Consider the following 18,681-nt stretch of genomic DNA (forward strand, 5'->3'; position numbering starts at 1 on the left):
CTCATCCTAGATCCAGTGACAGTCTGGAAACAAACCAAACCCAAGCAGACCGAGTCAAGGTCGGTGATATACAGGCTCAGGGACTTCGAGACTCGGGATCTTCCATCACCCTGGTCAGCCCAGATATTGTTCCCACAGAACATCATTTACCTGGCCGCCAAGTGACCATCATCCTTGCTGGGGGCCAGCGCTCGAACATCCCTCTGGCACGAGTGCAGTTGGACTGGGGAACTGACCAAGGAGAGGTTGAAGTGGGGCTCATGGACGGCCTCCCCACCCCTGTAATTTTGGGAAATGACCTAGGACAAGGACTATCCACCCAGTTTGTCACCGCCATCACCCGCAGCCAAGCCAAACACCATCCTGGTGCAGGTCTTTCTTCCAGCCCATCAGAGGAGAACCCAACTCCTCAATCTTCAGCCTCCTCATCAGAGCCAACAAATGTGAGTACATCAGACCCAACTGTGGCCATTGATTGGGGGGAGATAGATCGTAAAGAGTTCAGGGAAGCTCAACTGTCAGACCCCACCTTAGAGCTTATCCGTAGTGCGGCAAGCCAACCTGGGGGAGGAAATCAGGGGGAGGTATATAGATGGGAAAAAGGCCTCTTATATCGGGAGAAGCCCGCATCCTGCCCAGAAAAACCCTGGACCCGTGTACATCAGCTTGTGGTACCCCAGCCATACCGACCCCAACTGTTACATTTTGTGTGTTTTGCTGGTTATGTGTTATGTGCCGTTAATTGTTTGGGGATCCAATAAAGTCTAATTATTGTGGTTCCCTCACCCTGTGTTGTCTGAGTAGTGTTACGCCCACGGTTAGGGAGGCCGGCGTTCAGTTGGGATGAGCCCTGAGCCACGCTGTCTTTCTAAAGGCGGCGGGTTTTAGTGGACGAGAGCGCCCACTGAGCCCCGTGTCTCCACACCATATACATCTGTTATGTAGTTAGTCAAAGAAATATCTTATATTCAAGAAAAATCTATCATTGAAAGAATATTGTTTTAAAGAAAATGGAATGGAAAAACCAAACTATAAATACCGGTAATAGCTTAGTCACCAAGATCCCCTTAAGGACTAGGGAGAGGAGGGAGATGCAGCTGCACTGTTTGTGACTGTTTGCTGTGAGAGGGGAGAATGAGCTGCAAAGGTAGATATAATTGGCTCAACGCTCTAAAATCCAACCAGACATCACTCATCTTTCAGCATTTATAGAAGAGAGAGGTACGATACATATACAGGCCAGCAAGGGGAAGGAAAAAAGACCCAGTATCTGGAGATTATAACATATGTTTGTATCAAAGTAATCTAAAGTCTCAATCTAAGATCTTCAAATTAGGCTACAAAAGCTGCAAAAGAAAAAGGAACATAGAAAATAGGAAGGAAATTGCAATACAAAGTACCAAGGAACGTTTATATGTCATTGGAATAAACATTTCTGCTGAAAGCAATAAATAAATAGAATAAATGATAACTAAGGTCATACAGAACAGAAAATCATTGAGAAATTGGAATTCCCATTAACACTGAGGTTTCGTCTGAATTTTTATAAACACTTAACCACTTGCATTAAAATACATACTTCTAGAGGAGATCTGTATACAAAGAATGGAGCGGTCTATAATGTAACTTCAAATAAGAAAGCCGCGGAGACACCATCACGTGTTTCTCAACGCTGGCAGGAAACTAGCCAGGTCTTTCACCGGGAAGGAACAACCACGGGAAGGGCAGTCTCCAGTCAAGGAGACCACCTATACCAAACATGGTATCCATCCACAGACAGCCGTTTCGGGGTATTTGCCCCTCATCAGTGTGGAGTAGGAATCTGGCTAGTGGGGGCAATGCCTAGACCTGGCTAGTTTCCTGCCAGCGTTGAGAAACACGTGATGGTGTCTCCGCGGCTTTCTTATTTGCATACTTCCCAGGGGGCAATGCTCTAGAATCACTGCGTTGAGAAACACGTGATGGTGTCTCCGCAGTGGATATGTTGATCTCCCTAAGGTCAACAATGCTTGCTTAAGTAGTCTTATACTAGGCATTGCCCCCACTAGCCAGATTCCTACTCCACACTGATGAGGGGCAAATACCCCGAAACGGCTGTCTGTGGATGGATACCATGTTTGGTATAGGTGGTCTCCTTGACTGGAGACTGCCCTTCCCGTGGTTGTTCCTTCCCGGTGAAAGACCTGGCTAGTTTCCTGCCAGCGTTGAGAAACACGTGATGGTGTCTCCGCGGCTTTCTTATTTGCATACTTCCCAGGGGGCAATGCTCTAGAATCACTGCGTTGAGAAACACGTGATGGTGTCTCCGCAGTGGATATGTCTCCGCCAGCACATGTCCAGGTCCATTTGAAGTCATCAATGATCATCTGGATGATCCAGAAGAGGCATAGGAGAAGGTCATGTGGTCAGATGAGACCAAAATAGAATGTTTTGGTATCAACGATACTCGCTGTGTGTGTAGGAAGAAGAAAGATGAGTACAACCCCAAGAACACTATCCCAACCAAGAAGCATGGGGGTGCAAACATCATACTTTGGGGGTGCTTTTCTTCAAAGGGGACAGGATGACTGCATCATATTGAAGGGTGGATGGATGGGGTCATGTATTGATAGATTTTGGCAAACTGCCTCCTTCCCTCAGTAAGAGCACTGAAGATTGTTGAAGGTTGTGGCAGGGTATTCCAGCATAACAATGACCCACAACATACAGCCAGAGCAACTAAGGAATGGCTCTGTAAGAAGCATTTCAAGGTCCTGGAGTGGCCTAGCCAGTCTCCAGGCCTTAACCCAATAAAAAATCTTTGGAGGAAGCTGAAACTCAATGTTGCCCAGTGACAGCTCCGAAACCTGAAAGATCTGCCAAAGATCTGTATGGAGGAGTGACATGAAAGATCTGTAGAAGATCTGTATGGATGAGTAACCTGATAGATCTGGAGATCTGTATAGAGGAGTGACCTGAAAGATCTGGAGAAGATGTGTATGGAGGAGCGACCTGAAAGATCTGGAGAAGATCTGTATGGAGGAGCGACCTGAAAGATCTGGAGAAGATCTGTATGGAGGAGTGACCTGAAAGATCTGGAGAAGATCTGTATGGAGGAGCGACCTGAAAGATCTGGAGAAGATCTGTATGGATGAGTGACCTGAAAGATCTGGAGAAGATCTGTATGGAGGAGTGACCTGAAAGGTCTGGAGCAGATCTGTATGGAGGAGCGACCTGAAAGATCTGGAGAAGATCTGTATGGAGGAGTGACCTGAAAGATCTGGAGAAGATCTGTATGGAGGAATGACCTGAAAGATCTGGAGAAGATCTGTATGGAGGAGCGACCTGAAAGATCTGGAGAAGATCTGTATGGAGGAGCGACCTGAAAGATCTGGAGAAGATCTGTATGGAGGAGTCGCCAAAATCCCTGCTGCAGTGTGTGCAAACCTGGTCAAGATCTACAGACAGAAACGTCCAATCTCTGTAACTGCAAACTAACGTTTCTACCAAGCCCTGATTTTCTATTGTATCAAATACTAATTTCATGACATAAAATGCAAATTAATTATTTGTAAATCATACAATGGAAATTCTGAATTTTCATTTATTCTGTCTGTCACAGTTGAAGTTACCTTCGATCTTCTGTTCAGTCATCTATATAAATAATGAAAAAAATGGCAGCGCTCCACATTTTTCGAAAAGGGGGCAGGGTACTTTATTCACCCATGATTTTTAACATTGTGACATTTCAGTTCCTCATGGTCTTGAAAAAGTTCAATGTATTCCATACATATTGCGTTGTTACATAAATATTTAAAAATTTGGACTTGGTGAAATCACCAAAATTGCCCACAGAATGCAGAAGACTGCATCAGTCAGAGAATGACCACAAAACTTCAGGTTGACTTCCCCTTAACGTTTGCTGTTATCACATCACATGGTTAAGCACAGCCAATCAGGAGGTATCATCATAGCCAGTATAAAAGCCGAGGCAGGGAATGCAGCAGCCACTTTGTAGAGCATCTGGACAGTAAGAGGACGTCACAGTTCAAAGCTTAGTCATGGAAAAAGGGAGATAGATCCATAAAACAATGAAGAAAGTATAAAACGGAGAAGAAGGTTTATCTGTGAGGAAAATGTGTACACATTTTTATAAGACAATTGAAGGCTCTGGAGTACTTTTGATTTGCCATGAATATAATTTCCTGAATTTCAAATTCAAACAATTCGCTCATTTCTACTTAGGTCAAATAATCCCTGCCCCCTCCAGAGACAGGGGGTAGGCGTTCCCAGAAAAGAATTAAGTAAATAAACAATACACAAATAAATTAGTAGAGAAATAAATGTAAACGTTAAAAAAGTCACTCATATAAAACTAATTATCACAGAAATAAACATAACAATTACAAAAAATACACATATAAAATAAATCAGTGAAAAAAAATATAAACATAAAAAGCCAATCACATAAAACTAATAAATTACCAAAGAAATAAACATAAAAATAACGAGGAAAATCACACATATAAAATAAATCAGTAAAAAAACAAAATATAATTATAAAAAGCCAATCAAAACTAATAAAGTACCAAAGAAATAAACATCAAAATGACAAGAAAGAACACAGATATAAAGTAAAAACATAAATTAGTAAAGAACTGGAGGAAGAGGAATAAGGGAGGAAGAAGAAGAAGAAGAAGGGAGGAAGAGGAAGAAGGGAGGAAGAGGAAGAAGGGAGAAAGAGGAAGACGGGAGGAAGAGGAAGACGGGAGGAAGAGGAAGACGGGAGGAAGAGGAAGAAGGGAGGAAGAGGAAGAAGGGAGGAAGAGGAAGAAGGGAGGAAGAGGAAGAAGGGAGGAAGAGGAAGAAGGGAGGAAGAGGAAGAAGGGAGGAAGAGGAAGAAGAAAGGAGGAAGAGGAAGAAGGGACAAAGAAGAAAAGAGGAAGAAGGAAGGAAGAAGGGAGGAAGAGGAAGAAGTGAGGAGGAAGAAGGGAGGAAGAGGAAGAAGGGAGGAAGAAGGGAGGATGAAGGGAGGAAGAAGGGAGGACGAAGGGAGGAAGAGAAAGAAGGGAGGAAGAGGAAGAAGGGAGGAAGAAGAAGAAGGGAGGAAGAAGGGAGGAAGAGGAAGAAGGGAGGAAGAAGGGAGGAAGAGAAAGAAGGGAGGAAGAAGAAGGGAGGAAGAAGAAGGGAGGAAGAAGGGAGGAAGAAGAAGAAGAAGGGAGGAAGAGGAAGAAGGGAGGAAGAAGAAGAAGGGAGGAAGAAGAAAAAGGGAGGAAGAGGAAGAAGGGAGGAAGAACAAAAAGGGAGGAAGAGGAAGAAGGGAGGAAGAAGATGAGAGGAAGAAGGGAGGAAGAAGGGAGGAAGAGGAAGAAGGGAGGAAGAGGAAGAAGGGTGGAAGAGGAAGAAGGGAGGAGGAAGAAGAAGAAGGGAGGAAGAAGAATAAGGGAGGAAGAGGAAGAAGGGAGGAATAGGAAGAAGGGAGGAAGAGGAAGAAGGGAGGAAGAGGAAGAAGGGAGGAAGAGGAAGAAGGGAGGAAGAAGGGAGGAAAAGGAAGAAGGGAGGAAGAAGAAGGGAGGAAGAGGAAGAAGAGAGGAAGAGGAAGAAGGGAGAAGGAGGAAAGAGGAGGAGGAGATCCCGCCCACTCTGGACATTTCTTATTACACATTACATTATAAGTTACTTTTATAACTTTACGCCATTTTAGTAATACGGTCATATCATGGAAAAATTGTTACCACGGATCCACACAAAAAATTAACTGTGTTCTAATTTTTCTTTTTCCTGCTCACTGCTAAATCAACTTTGGTAATTTGTTGATTTCCCAAAAATTTTTGATTCACCAAAATTACAAATTTTTGGTATTCACTTCTTACAAACCCCAAAAATGGGCTAAAAAAAAGATAAAATAATACTCACCAGTCCTATGCTCACTTCAGATTGGTCATGGGATCAATATTTGGACCAATTGGAATCCTCTAAACCTCACGCAGTTATGTGCCGCTCATCATTGATGTCACTGATAAGCGTCGCCTCACCAGAAGATTCGCACATAAGACCATTCTGACATAAGCTGAAATCTGCCTGAAAATTTGCCGCAAAAGAGTCCCATGCAAATGAAACGTTCAGTTATGAGTGACAACAGGGATTTACCTTTGTCTTGGTGAAGAAAACAGTATATCCACGTGTAAAATGCAGTGGTCATCACCAGTGGAAGCGCAATAGAGAAGTATGTGATCCATGTTTTACTTGTGTCCCGGATTACACACGCTGATGGCAAAATAAGAGAATAGAAGTGGGATTAGGATTAGATCAATTTGCTATCTGGTTAGTCTAAACAAGCAGAGCTTCCTAACTGATCTATTGTTGCAAGACCTCTGTCCTCATATGACCCTTCTTTTGCCTTGTCCTTTTGCCCTTTTCTGCTACTCTACAGGTATCCTGACTCCAGACCATACCTGACCTGACTACACCTCTGTCTACCCGCTTAATATTAATGTGCTATTTTGATATCTGACCCCAGAATGCTTGACTACCCTACCTCATGATTTGTCCATGTAGTAGTAGCATCACATTAGAAACTAGCAACACAGACAGACTGGTACAGCGTGGAGAGGGTTTTGCCCTTGCAGGCTTACGTTCTGTAGGATAATGGGGTAGAGACAGTAGGTTGGAGAGTTGTGGCAGCTCCGGTGGTGGCGAGTTGGCAGCTCCAGTGGTGGTGAGGCGGCAGCTCCGGTGGAGGTGAAGTGGCAGCTACAGTGGTGGTGAAATGGCAGCTACAGTAGTGGTGAGGTTGCAGTTCCAGGGGGGTGAGGTGGCAGCTCCAGTGGGGGTGAGGTGGCAGCTCCAGTCATGGTGAGTAGGAAGCTCCAGTGGTGGTGAAGTAGCAGCTCTGGTGGTGGTGAGGCAGCAGCTCCAGTGGTGGTGGGGTGGCAGCTCCAGTGGTGGTGGGGTGGCAGCTCCAGTGGTGATGAGGTGGCAGCTCTAGTCATGGTGAGGAGGCAGCTACAGTTGTGGTGAAGTGGCAGCTCCGGTGGTGGTGAGGCAGTAGCTCCAGTGGTGGTGAGGTGGCAGCTCCAGTGGTGATGAGGTGGCAGCTCCAGTGGGGGTGAGGTGGCAGCTCTAGTCATGGTGAGGAGGCAGCTGCAGTTGTGGTGAAGTGGCAGCTCTGGTGATGGTGAGGCAGTAGCTCCAGTGGTGGTGAAGTGGCAGCTCCAGTGGTGATGAGGTGGCAGCTCCAATGGGGGTGAGGTTGCAGTGGTGTCATTGCAGGCTGTGGCATCCCTGAAGAGATGGGTTTGCAAGTTCCATCTGAAGGTTGCATATTTGGCGAACAATCAAACTTATTGGGGCACAGAATTCCAGGGGATGGGTGATACTCTGGAGAAGTTATGGAGGCGATTAAGTGAAAAATGTATAAGTGTGGAGGAGAGAAGGAGGTCATGGGTGGACAGGGTATTACGTGTGGGAAGATATGAGAGATTAGTTCATAAATATAAGGACGATTTTGTAGGTCAGTGTTAGTAGTTGGACCTGGATACTTTGGGGAATTGGGAGCCAAAGGAGGGATTTGTAGAGGGGAGAAGCAGAAGTGTAGTTAAGACAGAGGTGGATTAGTCTGGCAGCAGAGCTAAAGACAGATTGGAGAGGTGCGAGAGTATTAGCAAGAAAGCCACAAAAAAGGATGTTGCAGTAGTCAAGACGGGAGATGATGAGGGCATGCAGTAGCACTTTAGTAGATTCAGTGTTGAAGAAAGCACGGACTCAGGAAATATTTTTTGAGGTTGTAGCAGATGGCGAGAGCTTGGAATTGTCTAGTGAAGAACAGTTCAGAGTAGAGGGTTACTCCAAGGCAGTGGACTTCAGGGACAGGGTAAGGCTGGCTGTCATTTATTCTGATGGGTCAGGTAGAGCGGTTAGGTGAGACATAGGAAGACGATGAGTTCAGTTTACACTTTACACTAGTGACTATTAACCTCTGAGAAAGTCAATAGTGAAAACAGGAGTCCCGTGTTGGCAATTTGGGGTGGAGAGATGTCAATGCATGTGACGGGTCCTCACATTTGGATTCTGGGGTAATGGCTGGCTCACCTGTCTTTATAATACCCATAGATGTCAGTGGTTCAGACCATGCATGGAGTTTTGTTTCCTTTGCTACATGGAGTAGATTCCTGCATCCATTTGTGCAGGTCCTTTCTCCACTGAATATTTAGTGAAAGACCACAGCCCCTGCTTCATTGAGAGAAGCTAGTCGGCACGTGACCATAAGTATGAAAATCGCATATGAGTGGTCATGTGATGACTGTTGGAACCAATAAGCAGAGTCCAACCCTGACAGCGAGTATACTACACTGTTAGGATTTGGCTACAGGGCTTAATTTTATAATAATAATAACAGATATTGAGATGTAGTAATCCTTAACCCCTTCACGACTGGCCGATTTTGCGCTTTCCGGTTTTTTTTTTCGCCATTCTTCCGAGAGACGTAACTTTTTTTTATTTTTCAGGCAACATGGTCATGTGAGGGCTCGTTTTTTGCAGAATGAGCTGTACTTTTAAATGAAACCATGAGCTTTACCATATGGTGTACTAGAAAACGGCAAACAAAATTCCAAATGCTGAAAAATTGCTTTTTGAGATATTTTATTCACAGTGTTCACTATATGGTAAAACTGATGTGTCAGTGTGATGCCTGAGGTCGCTGTGAGTTCGTACACACTAAACATGAATAGGTTTAATTTTATCTAAGGGGTTAAAAAAATCAGAAGTTTGTACGAAAAAAGTGGCGTACGTTTTGCGCCATTTTCCGCGACCCATAGAGTTTTCATTTCTATAGCTCAGTGACGGCTTATTTTATTAATTTCGAGCTGACATTTTTAACTGTACTCTTTTTGCGCAGATGCAACGTTTTGATCGCCTGTTGTTGCATTTTGCGCAAAATTTGTGGAGACCAAAAAACGTAATTTTGGCGTTTGGAATTTTTTTGCTTCTACGCTGTTTACCAATCAGATTAATTAATTTTATATTTTGATAGAACGGGCGTTTCTGAACATGGCAATATCAAATGTGTGTATGTTTTTTTATTTTTTTAACCCTTTAATTTTCAAGAGGGCGAATGGGGGGTGATTTGAACTTTTAGGTTTTTTTATTTTTTTTTAAGTTTTCAAAAGTTTTTTTTAAACTTTTTTTTTATTTTACTAGTACCCCTAGGGGACTATAACGATCAGCAGTCTGATTGCTTATTCATTACTCCCGATCAGAGCAGCATCGCTCAGACCGGGAGAAATCATCATCTCTTGTAACAAGCAGCACTCGGCTGTTTGTTTACAGGACCTTAATCATGTGAGCACAGGAGTCATCACATGACCCTGTGCTACCATAACAACCACCGGATCCACGTGATCACGTCACGTGAAATTTGGTGGAGGCCTTGTGAGTGAAGTTATAGTGCGATCGATATTATATTAGCACTATCACATATTGACAGCGCCATGTAAGGAATTAAAAGGCACGGTTGGAACGCTATTCTGCTCGTGCCTGGCAGGCACACATGTCAGCTGTAGAAATCAGCTGAGATGTGCGCCGATCTCCACCCGGCTGCTGGCAACTGCTGGAGGAGATTAACACTATACCACTAGGACATAAGATTTCTGCCTGTGGTCGTTAAGGGGTTAACTTGTCAGACAGCACAATACTTTATTAATATAACCCTGTATTCCGTTATTTGAGTTATGGGTTGTTACATGTGTACAGAATCAGAACTATTAACAGTGCATGAATATATCACCAGAGCCATCAACAGTACATAAATACATCACTAGAACCCCAAATCAGTAAAGAAATACAGAATTACAACCCCTGTCAGTACAGGAATACATCAGAGCCACTAACAGTACAGAAATACATCACCAGAACCACCATCTGTACATGAACAGAACAGGACAACCAATAGCAGTATAGGACTACATTAAAAGAACCACCAATAGTACATGAATACAGCACCAGAAGCACCATTAGTACAAAAATACAGCCTCACAATAACCATCAATATAGAAATACAGCATCACAACCATCTTCAGTACAGAAATAAATCACCTGAACCATTATTAGGACATAAATACATCACTAGAACGATCAGAATTAGAATACATATATGAACATAAGACCAGCACTACAAAACTTGACATAATCTTTAGGATTTAATCCATAGAAGCACAATACAAAGAAAAAGAACGCGTTTTGGGCTAGACCTTTAGCCTTTGTCAATACGGTATTGACAAAGGCTAAAGGTCTAGCCGAAAACGCGTTCTTTTTGTTTGTACTGTGCTTCTATGGATTAAATTCTAAAGATTACTGCAAGTTTTGGAGTGCCGGTCTTATGTTCATATATTATTTGGGTGTGCCATCCCTTGACCGAGCACCTGCAATTTTGAGTGCTGCCTGGATATCACTTCTTAGAATTAGAATAAAACATCACAACCAACATCCATACAGTAATACATCACTGGCACCGCCAATAGTACATGGATACAAAATCAGAACCACCATCAGTACAGGAATGCATCACCAGAATCACCAACAGTACAGATATACAGCATTACAACCACCATCAATACAGAAATAAAGAGCCAGAACCAACTCATTACAGAACTACAGCATCACAACCAATATCTACAAAAATACACCACTAGAACCACCATCAGTACAGGAATACATCAACAAAACATTTGGTCTTTGTTTTTACAGTGTTCATTGGCAATAAAAGTGACCTTGTAATATGAGTCTTCAGTTAAGTGTGAGTACAGAGATATCAAAGTTATATAGTTATTATATTTTAGTGGATTAAAAAGTTGTGAACTTTGCAAATTAAAAAAATTGGCTCTGTAACTTCATTTTATTTTTCAATCTATAAAGTATAGTGAGCGCATTTTTTTTTTTTCCGTGGAAATCTAACTTTTATTGCCACTATTTTGAGCTACATGAGCTAATATTTTAATCGCTTTGTTAAGGGAGGGGGGGGGGGGCGTAAATCCAAAACAGTTAATTTAGATTTTATTTTTTTTTCTTACATTGGGTTAATTGATTTGATATTTTGATGAATTTGAATTTTATTGACATGGTGATACCTAATATGCCTTTTTTTTTCTTTTTAATTTTAAAACAATTTTGAATGTGGAAAAATTGGGTGAGCCAAACCTTTTTTTTTTACTATGTTGAAAAACTTTTTTTTATTTCTTTTTTTTTTTTAATTCTCTTAGGGCACCGTAACCTGCATTTATCTGATCACTTGTAATATGTGTGGCAAAACATTTGGCTACAGGGCTAAATTGTATAATTATACTCCTAACAGAAACACAGATGTGGTAACTTAACTTGTCAGACAGCACAATACTTTATTTACATAACCATGTACCCATTATCTGAGTTATGGGTTACTTGTGTACAGAACCGGAAACAATGACAGTACATGAATATATCACCAGAACCATCAACAGTAAATAAATACATCACTAGAACCCTCATCAGTACAGAAAGGCAGAATCATAACCCCCATCGGTACAGGAATACATAACCAGAGCCACCAACAGTACTGAAATGCATCACCATAACCGCCATCAGTACAGAAACTGAACATCACAACCTATATCAGTACAGGAATACCGTACATCAACAGAACCACCAATAGTACCACATAGTGATCCATAGTGCAAATAAACACATACGGAGCTCAGACTCTGTTCTTTGGAATAAACCAGGCTCCCCTTTATATGTCTTACCTTGGGCTTCCATTACATTGACAGTGATTATATTACCAGTTATTCGCTGTCCTCCATATTGTACGGAACATCTGTAGGACCCGGTGTCATTCCTACAGGCCGGCAGCAATTTCATCACATACACGTTGCTTTCCCACTCATAGGAAACTCCAGGTCCCGATGTCACCGCCTCACAGCTGTTGTCTCCTTCTGTCCTACACCAGGTCATATTGAGTAATTCATAGGAGCAGGACTGGACCGGACATCTTAATATTAAAGCCTGCCCTTCTGTGATACTGGATTGTGTATTTGGTGGGATATTTAGTGATGGTACACAGGAAGATCCATTTTCTGTTAAAAAAAAAATAATGAAAAAAATAAAAAAATTATTTATATATATATATATATATATACCGTATATATATCAAGCTGAATGTGTGTGTGTGTATGTGTGTATGTCCGGGATTGGCATCCACACCGTCGCAGCTACAGCCACAAAATGTTGCACACTCACACTTCTGGACCCCGAGAGCGTCATAGGCTATGTTTTGAGGGGAAATTTTAACCCCACTCTTTACAGTTATTCGCCAAAAAACCTGCCTCCATTAAAGTGAATGGAGCTGGGAGCCACAGTGCAGCCAGAACTTCAGAAAAATGCGCAGCCACGCCCTTATATGGAATGTTGGCGTGTCACAATGCAGCCAAGGAAAGAGACAAACATAGACAGGGAAAGAAACAGACATAGACAGGGTAAGAGAGACACAAAGAGACAGACACAGACAGGGAAAGAGGCAGACACAGACAGGGTAAGAAACAGACATAGACAAGGTAAGAGACAGACACAGACAAAGACAGACTGACAGGGAAAGAGAGGGAAAGAGAGAGACAGGTTAAGAGACAGACACAGACAAAGAGACAGAGACAGACACAGGGAAACAGACAGACAGGGAAAGAAAGGGAAAGAGACAGACAGGGTAAGAGACAGACAGACATAGAGAGAGACACAGATATATACAGACGGGGAGACAGACAATTACATTTATATCTATTTGTTTTGTGGTTTCTGTGTGCAGAATACATTTTTGTTAATACATTCTATTTTGTTAATAGCAGTTATTAACCCGGGCGAAGCCGGGTAGTACAGCTAGTATATATATATTTATATATATATATATATATATATATATATATATATATATTGTGAACGTTGCTTACCGCAACCCGGGGGTTTTACTCGCTTGCAGCGGTGCAGGGTAGCTTAGGCATACACAGGCAACACAGTCTCTCTCAAAAATGCAGCAGTTTATTAGTAACCAACATAAACTGCCCTTCCAAAACACAATGAAGCCTCTCCTGGCTTAAAGGAAAATATAACATCCACATACCGTGGGCTTCCAGTCCAATTAAGTGTCCACAGTGGATTCTCCACACTCTGGCTCCAGCCAGCGAACACAAGTCACTGTGGTTGCTTCCTGCAGCCTCCAGCCCTCTCCAGCCAGGCTGCAGTATTTTCCCCAGTCATCACCGGGACTGATTTCCAGGACTCTCTCTTCAGTCTTCACACAGACTGAGATCTCCAGCACACATCCTCCATGTGCAGCACTCTCAGGCTCCTCTCCAGCACACATCCTCCATGTGCAGCACTCTCAGGCTTCTCTCCAGCACACATCCTCCATGTGCAGCACTCTCAGGCTTCCCCCTGTTTCTAAAACTAACAGTCTCTTAAAACCCAACCGGATACACCCACAGGTGGAGGTATGTGATTCTCCAGCTCTGTCCATCACACTGGCCACAGTTTAAAGGGAACCTAACCCTTAATTACAACCCAAGTTCTGTGGAACTACAAGTCCCACAGTCACACCTTCAGTTCAATATCACAGGGGGATCCTTCTCCACTGCGACCATCCACAACATTGGTGGTCGCTACCTCACATATCCCCCCCCTCTGTTCACACTTGTAGGGTTGAACATTTGATAACCCACAGGGGCCCTGAGACAGGGCATTAGTGTTACCTTGCCCTACAAGTTGAGAGGGCCCTCCCTGATAAATTTGAGCTTTAGCTCCTGACAGAAAGTCGGTCAGTGCCACCAGACTCGTCTCAGTCAATCTCCTTGTCAGGTACGCCCCCCGGTCAGACCTATCTCTCCATGACTGTCTCCAACGGCTAGTGTAGTAGCAAAAGTCTCTTCCAGTCGAAACTACTGTCTGGTCTGACTCCAAGCTATCTTATTCACTAGAAGGGCTACTGTCTGGGCACCTCAGCACTGAGCGGATAGACGATCTGCTATATCTAGACCGTCTGCATTCTCTTTTTGCAGATATACTATGGCTTGTCCTGCCATGGCGTCTTCGGTTGTCATCGCTCTGTTGGTGTGTTCTCTCAAGACCATCCTTCGCTGTAGATACATCCACTCCCTTTATCCATTCCTTTGGAGTTTAGAGTAGAGGACTTGGACCATTCAGAGTCTATGCTATAGCCCAAAGTGTAGTTAGGTCTTCCATGACCTTGGTTTCTTTCATTATAGGACCTACTTTCTGTGCCAACTGAAGCAACACCTTTATCAGGTGGGCAACCCTTCTCCTGGCCCCAGCCTGAAAGCGGTCTCATACCCACTTGATGGAGTTGTTCTGCAATATTCTGCCTTTTTAGGTTCAACTGCCTTAGTTCTTCCAGGTAACCCAGGCGGTACTCTAGGAGGACTCGTACATTTTCAACACACTCCTTTGTTCCCACAATGACACATGGGACCATACCGACTTCACAGAGTATCTTGGCTTCATTATGAATATCAATTCTTACTCTTGTCACACCGGACTTGTCAACCATCTCCTGCATGACTCTTCCATTTCTTCCAATCAGCTTCTTAACCAGTTCTCTGGGCACTTGTGTGACCTCCTCCACAAACTCCAACAACTTCCGAGCTGTCTTGACTGCTCCTGCAGTTTTCCCATAGATTTGGAATGTTCCACTGGTTTTTTCCACTTCAATAGCTGTAATACCTGGAACCTTCCTGGCTTGCTGAATATTACTTCTCAGCTCTCTTATTGCAAGCCCAATTAATGGTTTCTTCACAACAACCACTTCCTGAAACGCTGCTGCGAGCCGCTTCATATGCTCCAATCGTCTGGTGTCTTCTTCCATCTTGGTAGATATGAGCCACTTCGTGCGAAGACACTGTAGGTGCATGCCACTCAGGATAGCCACCCGCTTCTTTGTGACATCACTTACAGAGCACACCACCAACCGACCAGACTCTGGGGCAAAGTACACTTTATAGGCTCCTACGGCAGTCTTGAATTTTTCATGTACCGCCTCACTGGCACAGGCTTTTCTCAAGTCTGCAGGGACTTCTACCATGCACGTAAAGACTGGCCGAATTTCTTTACCTGTAAGGCCATCGGACCGTTCCTTGGGTCTTCCATATCCATCCTCTTTTCTTATCACAGGCTCCACCTTTGGAGTTGCATTCTCCTCAGGTTTTTCCATAGCCTCAGAGCCTTTGAATTTTTCCTCATCTTTGGCCTCAAGATTCTCAATCTTCTGTACCAAGTCCATCTTTATGGCCTCCATCTTGGTCTTACCAGTAAGTTCAGTTAAGCTCTCAGCTGCTGATGGGACTTCTGGGCTAAATTTCCCTACTTTAAGGCTATGTGTCCACGAGAGAATGTTGCTGCGGATTTTTCTGCCTCAAAATCCGCAGCTTTCCCCCAGAATCCGCACCTTAGCATAGCTGCGGATTTCGTTGCGGATTTTGATGCGGATTTTGTCCATTGTACTCTAATGTGTTTCTGAATAAAGCTTTGACTGTTTTGAAGGCAAAAAAAAGTCTCTATGTCATTTCCTGTCCCAACCCTCCTTTCTTCTCCATTATCCATTTTGTTAGCAGTCTCACAGTGTGCTTATACAGAAAAGCTGCGGCCAACACCACTGGGCTCTTACATTCTAACAGGCTGTATATAATAGCCCAGTGGTGGTGGCCGCAGCTTATAGCCAAAAAATGTGGTGCCATGTTCCCTTTCACTGTTATTTAAAAAAAAAAAAAAAAATGTGCTCCGCTGTATTTTCACTGTCCAGCCCGATGCAAGCGAGCAACTGAGGGCTGTGCTTCTCAGCGGGATAAGGCTGAAGCATTCTCTGCCCCTCCCGCTGAGAAAAACAGTCCTCAGCTGCCCCTGAAAATGGCGGCTCCGTTGTGATGCGCCATTCTCAGGTGCTGTACCGAGGCTCATCCAGCTGCCCTGATGCATTTGGCTGGCTGGGTAATACGGGGTTAATGCCAGTTTTCTGCAAACGGGCACACTAAGCCCGAGGTTCATAATGTCATACCTGTGTAGACACGGCCATTATGAACCTCCATTTGGGAAAAAAGAAAACACAACACCTTTATTAAAAATTTTAATTGAAAGAAAAACACACACACATCCCTGATTGCCATCTTTATTACTCCCAAGCCTCAGAGGTTAATCCAGGACAATATCACAGGAAAGCTCTCTGCCGGCTGCTAGGAGCGGCAGAACTCACTGGCCGGGTCAGCTCAGTTCATAGCTGAGCTCGGGTCAGCTGACTTCACAGCATCAGCTGACCCGGGCACAGAAGTCAGCCGGTCCCAGCAGACGGAAGAGAGCTTTGCAGCATCTCGTACACTGACGGCTGCTGGGACCGGCTGACGTCCGTGCCCGGGTCACATGACTGCACATCGTCAGCTGTCGGTGTGCAGTCAGCTGACCCGCCTGCGCTCGCGAATTAAGTCAGCTGACCAGGGCTCTGATATCAGACGTTCCCAGCTGCCGGAAGAGAGCTGTGCAGCATTTAATAATACACTGACGGCTGCTGTCACCGGCTGACGTCAGTGCCCGGGTCAGCCGGGTGCACATCGGAGCCCGGCTCGGAGTTGTCATGGATTATCGTCGGGGATTCAGGCAGTAATAAAGATGGCAATCAGGGATGTGTGTGTGTTTTTCTTTCAAATAAAATTTTTAAAAAAAGTGTTTTCTTTTCTTTAGTACCACACGGAGGTTCATAATGGCCGTGTCTACACAGGCATGACATTATGAACCTCGGGCTTAGTGCCAGTTTGCAGAAAACTGGCATTAACCCCGTTATTACCCAGCCAGCCAATGCATCAGGGCAGATGGATGAGCCTCGGTACAGCACCTGTGAATGGCGCTTCACAACGGAGCCGCCATTTTCAGGGGCAGCTGAGGACTGTTTTTCTCAGCGGGAGGGGCAGAGAATGCTTCAGCCTTATCCCGCTGAGAAGCACAGCCCTCAGTTGCTTGCTTGCATCGGGCTGGACAGTGAAAATACAGCGGAGCACATTTTTTTTTTTTTTTAAAAAGAATTGTGAAAAAAGACCTGGGATCCTGTTTTGCCAGCTAAAAGCAAGCAGCCTGTAACTAGCTGCTTTTAGCTGGCAATCCAGAGTCCGGACACAACACGACTACACTGCCAGTACTCTACACTACAAAATGGTGAAACTTCCTCTTCCTGAACTATCCTACATCACTTCCTGCAGATTTGTTTGCGAAATCCGCACCAAATCCACAGGAAAAAGAGCCTGTGGGAACAGACCTGCGGATTTCTTGCGGATTTTACACCTTGCATTGACTTGCATGGGAAAAATCCGCAACAAAATCCGCAACAATAATTGACATGCTGCAGATTTTTCCGGATCAAAATCCGCGGCAAATCCGCCGCGGAAAAATCCGCAGCATGGGCACAGCATTTCCAAAATGCCATTGAAATGGCTTGGAAGTGCCGCTGCTGCAGATTTGCGGTAAATCCGCAGCGTGGGCACATAGCCTAAGGGTTCTCTCAATTTCTGCAGCTTCAGCCATCTCTTGGGACTCTGCAGAATCTCCCTCAATTTCCTCTTGATTCTCTGCAACTTCAGAGGCTTTCTTGCACTCCATACCTTCAACCTCAGATTCTCTGGGGTCTACAACAGCTTTTGTGCCGTTTGCACTATTATTCACCCCAGCACTGGGTGGATCACTGGTCTGCTCACCATGACCTTTGTGGATTTTTCCTCCACCCACAGCCTCCAGGATTTCTTCTCCTATAGTGTTTTCACTCAACAGACCATCAGCTTCACACCAGGAAATCATAGGGGACATCACCAATACTGTTTTGGTCGGCTCCTTTTTTGCACTTTCACCCTGCTGATTTCTGTCGTTACAGTGTGTCTGTTCAGTTTCTGAGTCTTTCTTTTTCAGGATTTCACTGTCTGACTCTACATTAGCGGTTGCTACTGTCAACGTGCCTTCCTCAACCTTCTCTCCCCACTCAGACGATATACATTGCACTACCCCTCGGCGCTTATTACGTCTTCGGCGTCGAGAGGAGATTTTATCTTTCTCAACTGTCTGTACCTCACTGTACTCAGTCGTCAGGTTACTAGAGTCAGTGTCACTCCCCCTGGTGTCCTGGACTAACAAGCCCCCACTTAACCAAGTGTTGAACCCCCTGTCTGGAGCTCTCCCATTTTTAACGGTCTTCCCCTTATTACACAATATCATACTACTAGGAACACTTTCAGCCTCCCGCTGTGATAGGGCTTCCTTTGAGCCTTTCCGGCTTTTACACAAGCAGCTGGCCATTTCTGCCATCGACCACAAGTCCTCAAAAAAATTAAAGTCCCGGCCTATTATAATGGGATGCGGTAAGTCAGGCACTACCCCAACATTAACGGATCCAAACACCCCATCCGTCTCAATGACCACTCGGGACCGTGGATACTCTCCAATGTTCCCATGTCTGCAGCGGGCTTCCATCCTTCCAAGAATAGGGTAGGTATCGAGTGTGGCCCTCACCAGGGACACCAAGCTCACCGAGTCTACCAGCCCAGTCACACATTTGCCATCAACTTCCACAGAACACAGACGTGACTTCTCGTCAGCCGGGCAGTCTGTACCGCAGACCGGACACGAATAGCATGAACACCA

At 44.4% G+C, this 18,681-nt stretch overlaps 1 protein-coding gene across 1 annotated transcript in view; it reads right to left on the bottom strand.

Moving 5' to 3' along the window:
• Nucleotides 1-18,681, bottom strand: part of LOC142285567 (B- and T-lymphocyte attenuator-like) — a 53,524-nt gene that overhangs the window by 13,724 nt on the left and 21,119 nt on the right. Inside the window, exons 4-5 of the mRNA XM_075333281.1 lie at nucleotides 11,757-12,086; nucleotides 6,130-6,246 (exon numbers count right to left, since the gene is read on the bottom strand). Coding sequence (XP_075189396.1) covers nucleotides 6,130-6,246; nucleotides 11,757-12,086 — 447 coding nt within the window. The remainder of the gene's footprint in view (nucleotides 1-6,129; nucleotides 6,247-11,756; nucleotides 12,087-18,681) is intronic.

The sequence above is a fragment of the Anomaloglossus baeobatrachus genome, chromosome 2 (genome assembly GCF_048569485.1).
Source record: "Anomaloglossus baeobatrachus isolate aAnoBae1 chromosome 2, aAnoBae1.hap1, whole genome shotgun sequence".
NCBI lineage: Eukaryota > Metazoa > Chordata > Amphibia > Anura > Aromobatidae > Anomaloglossus > Anomaloglossus baeobatrachus.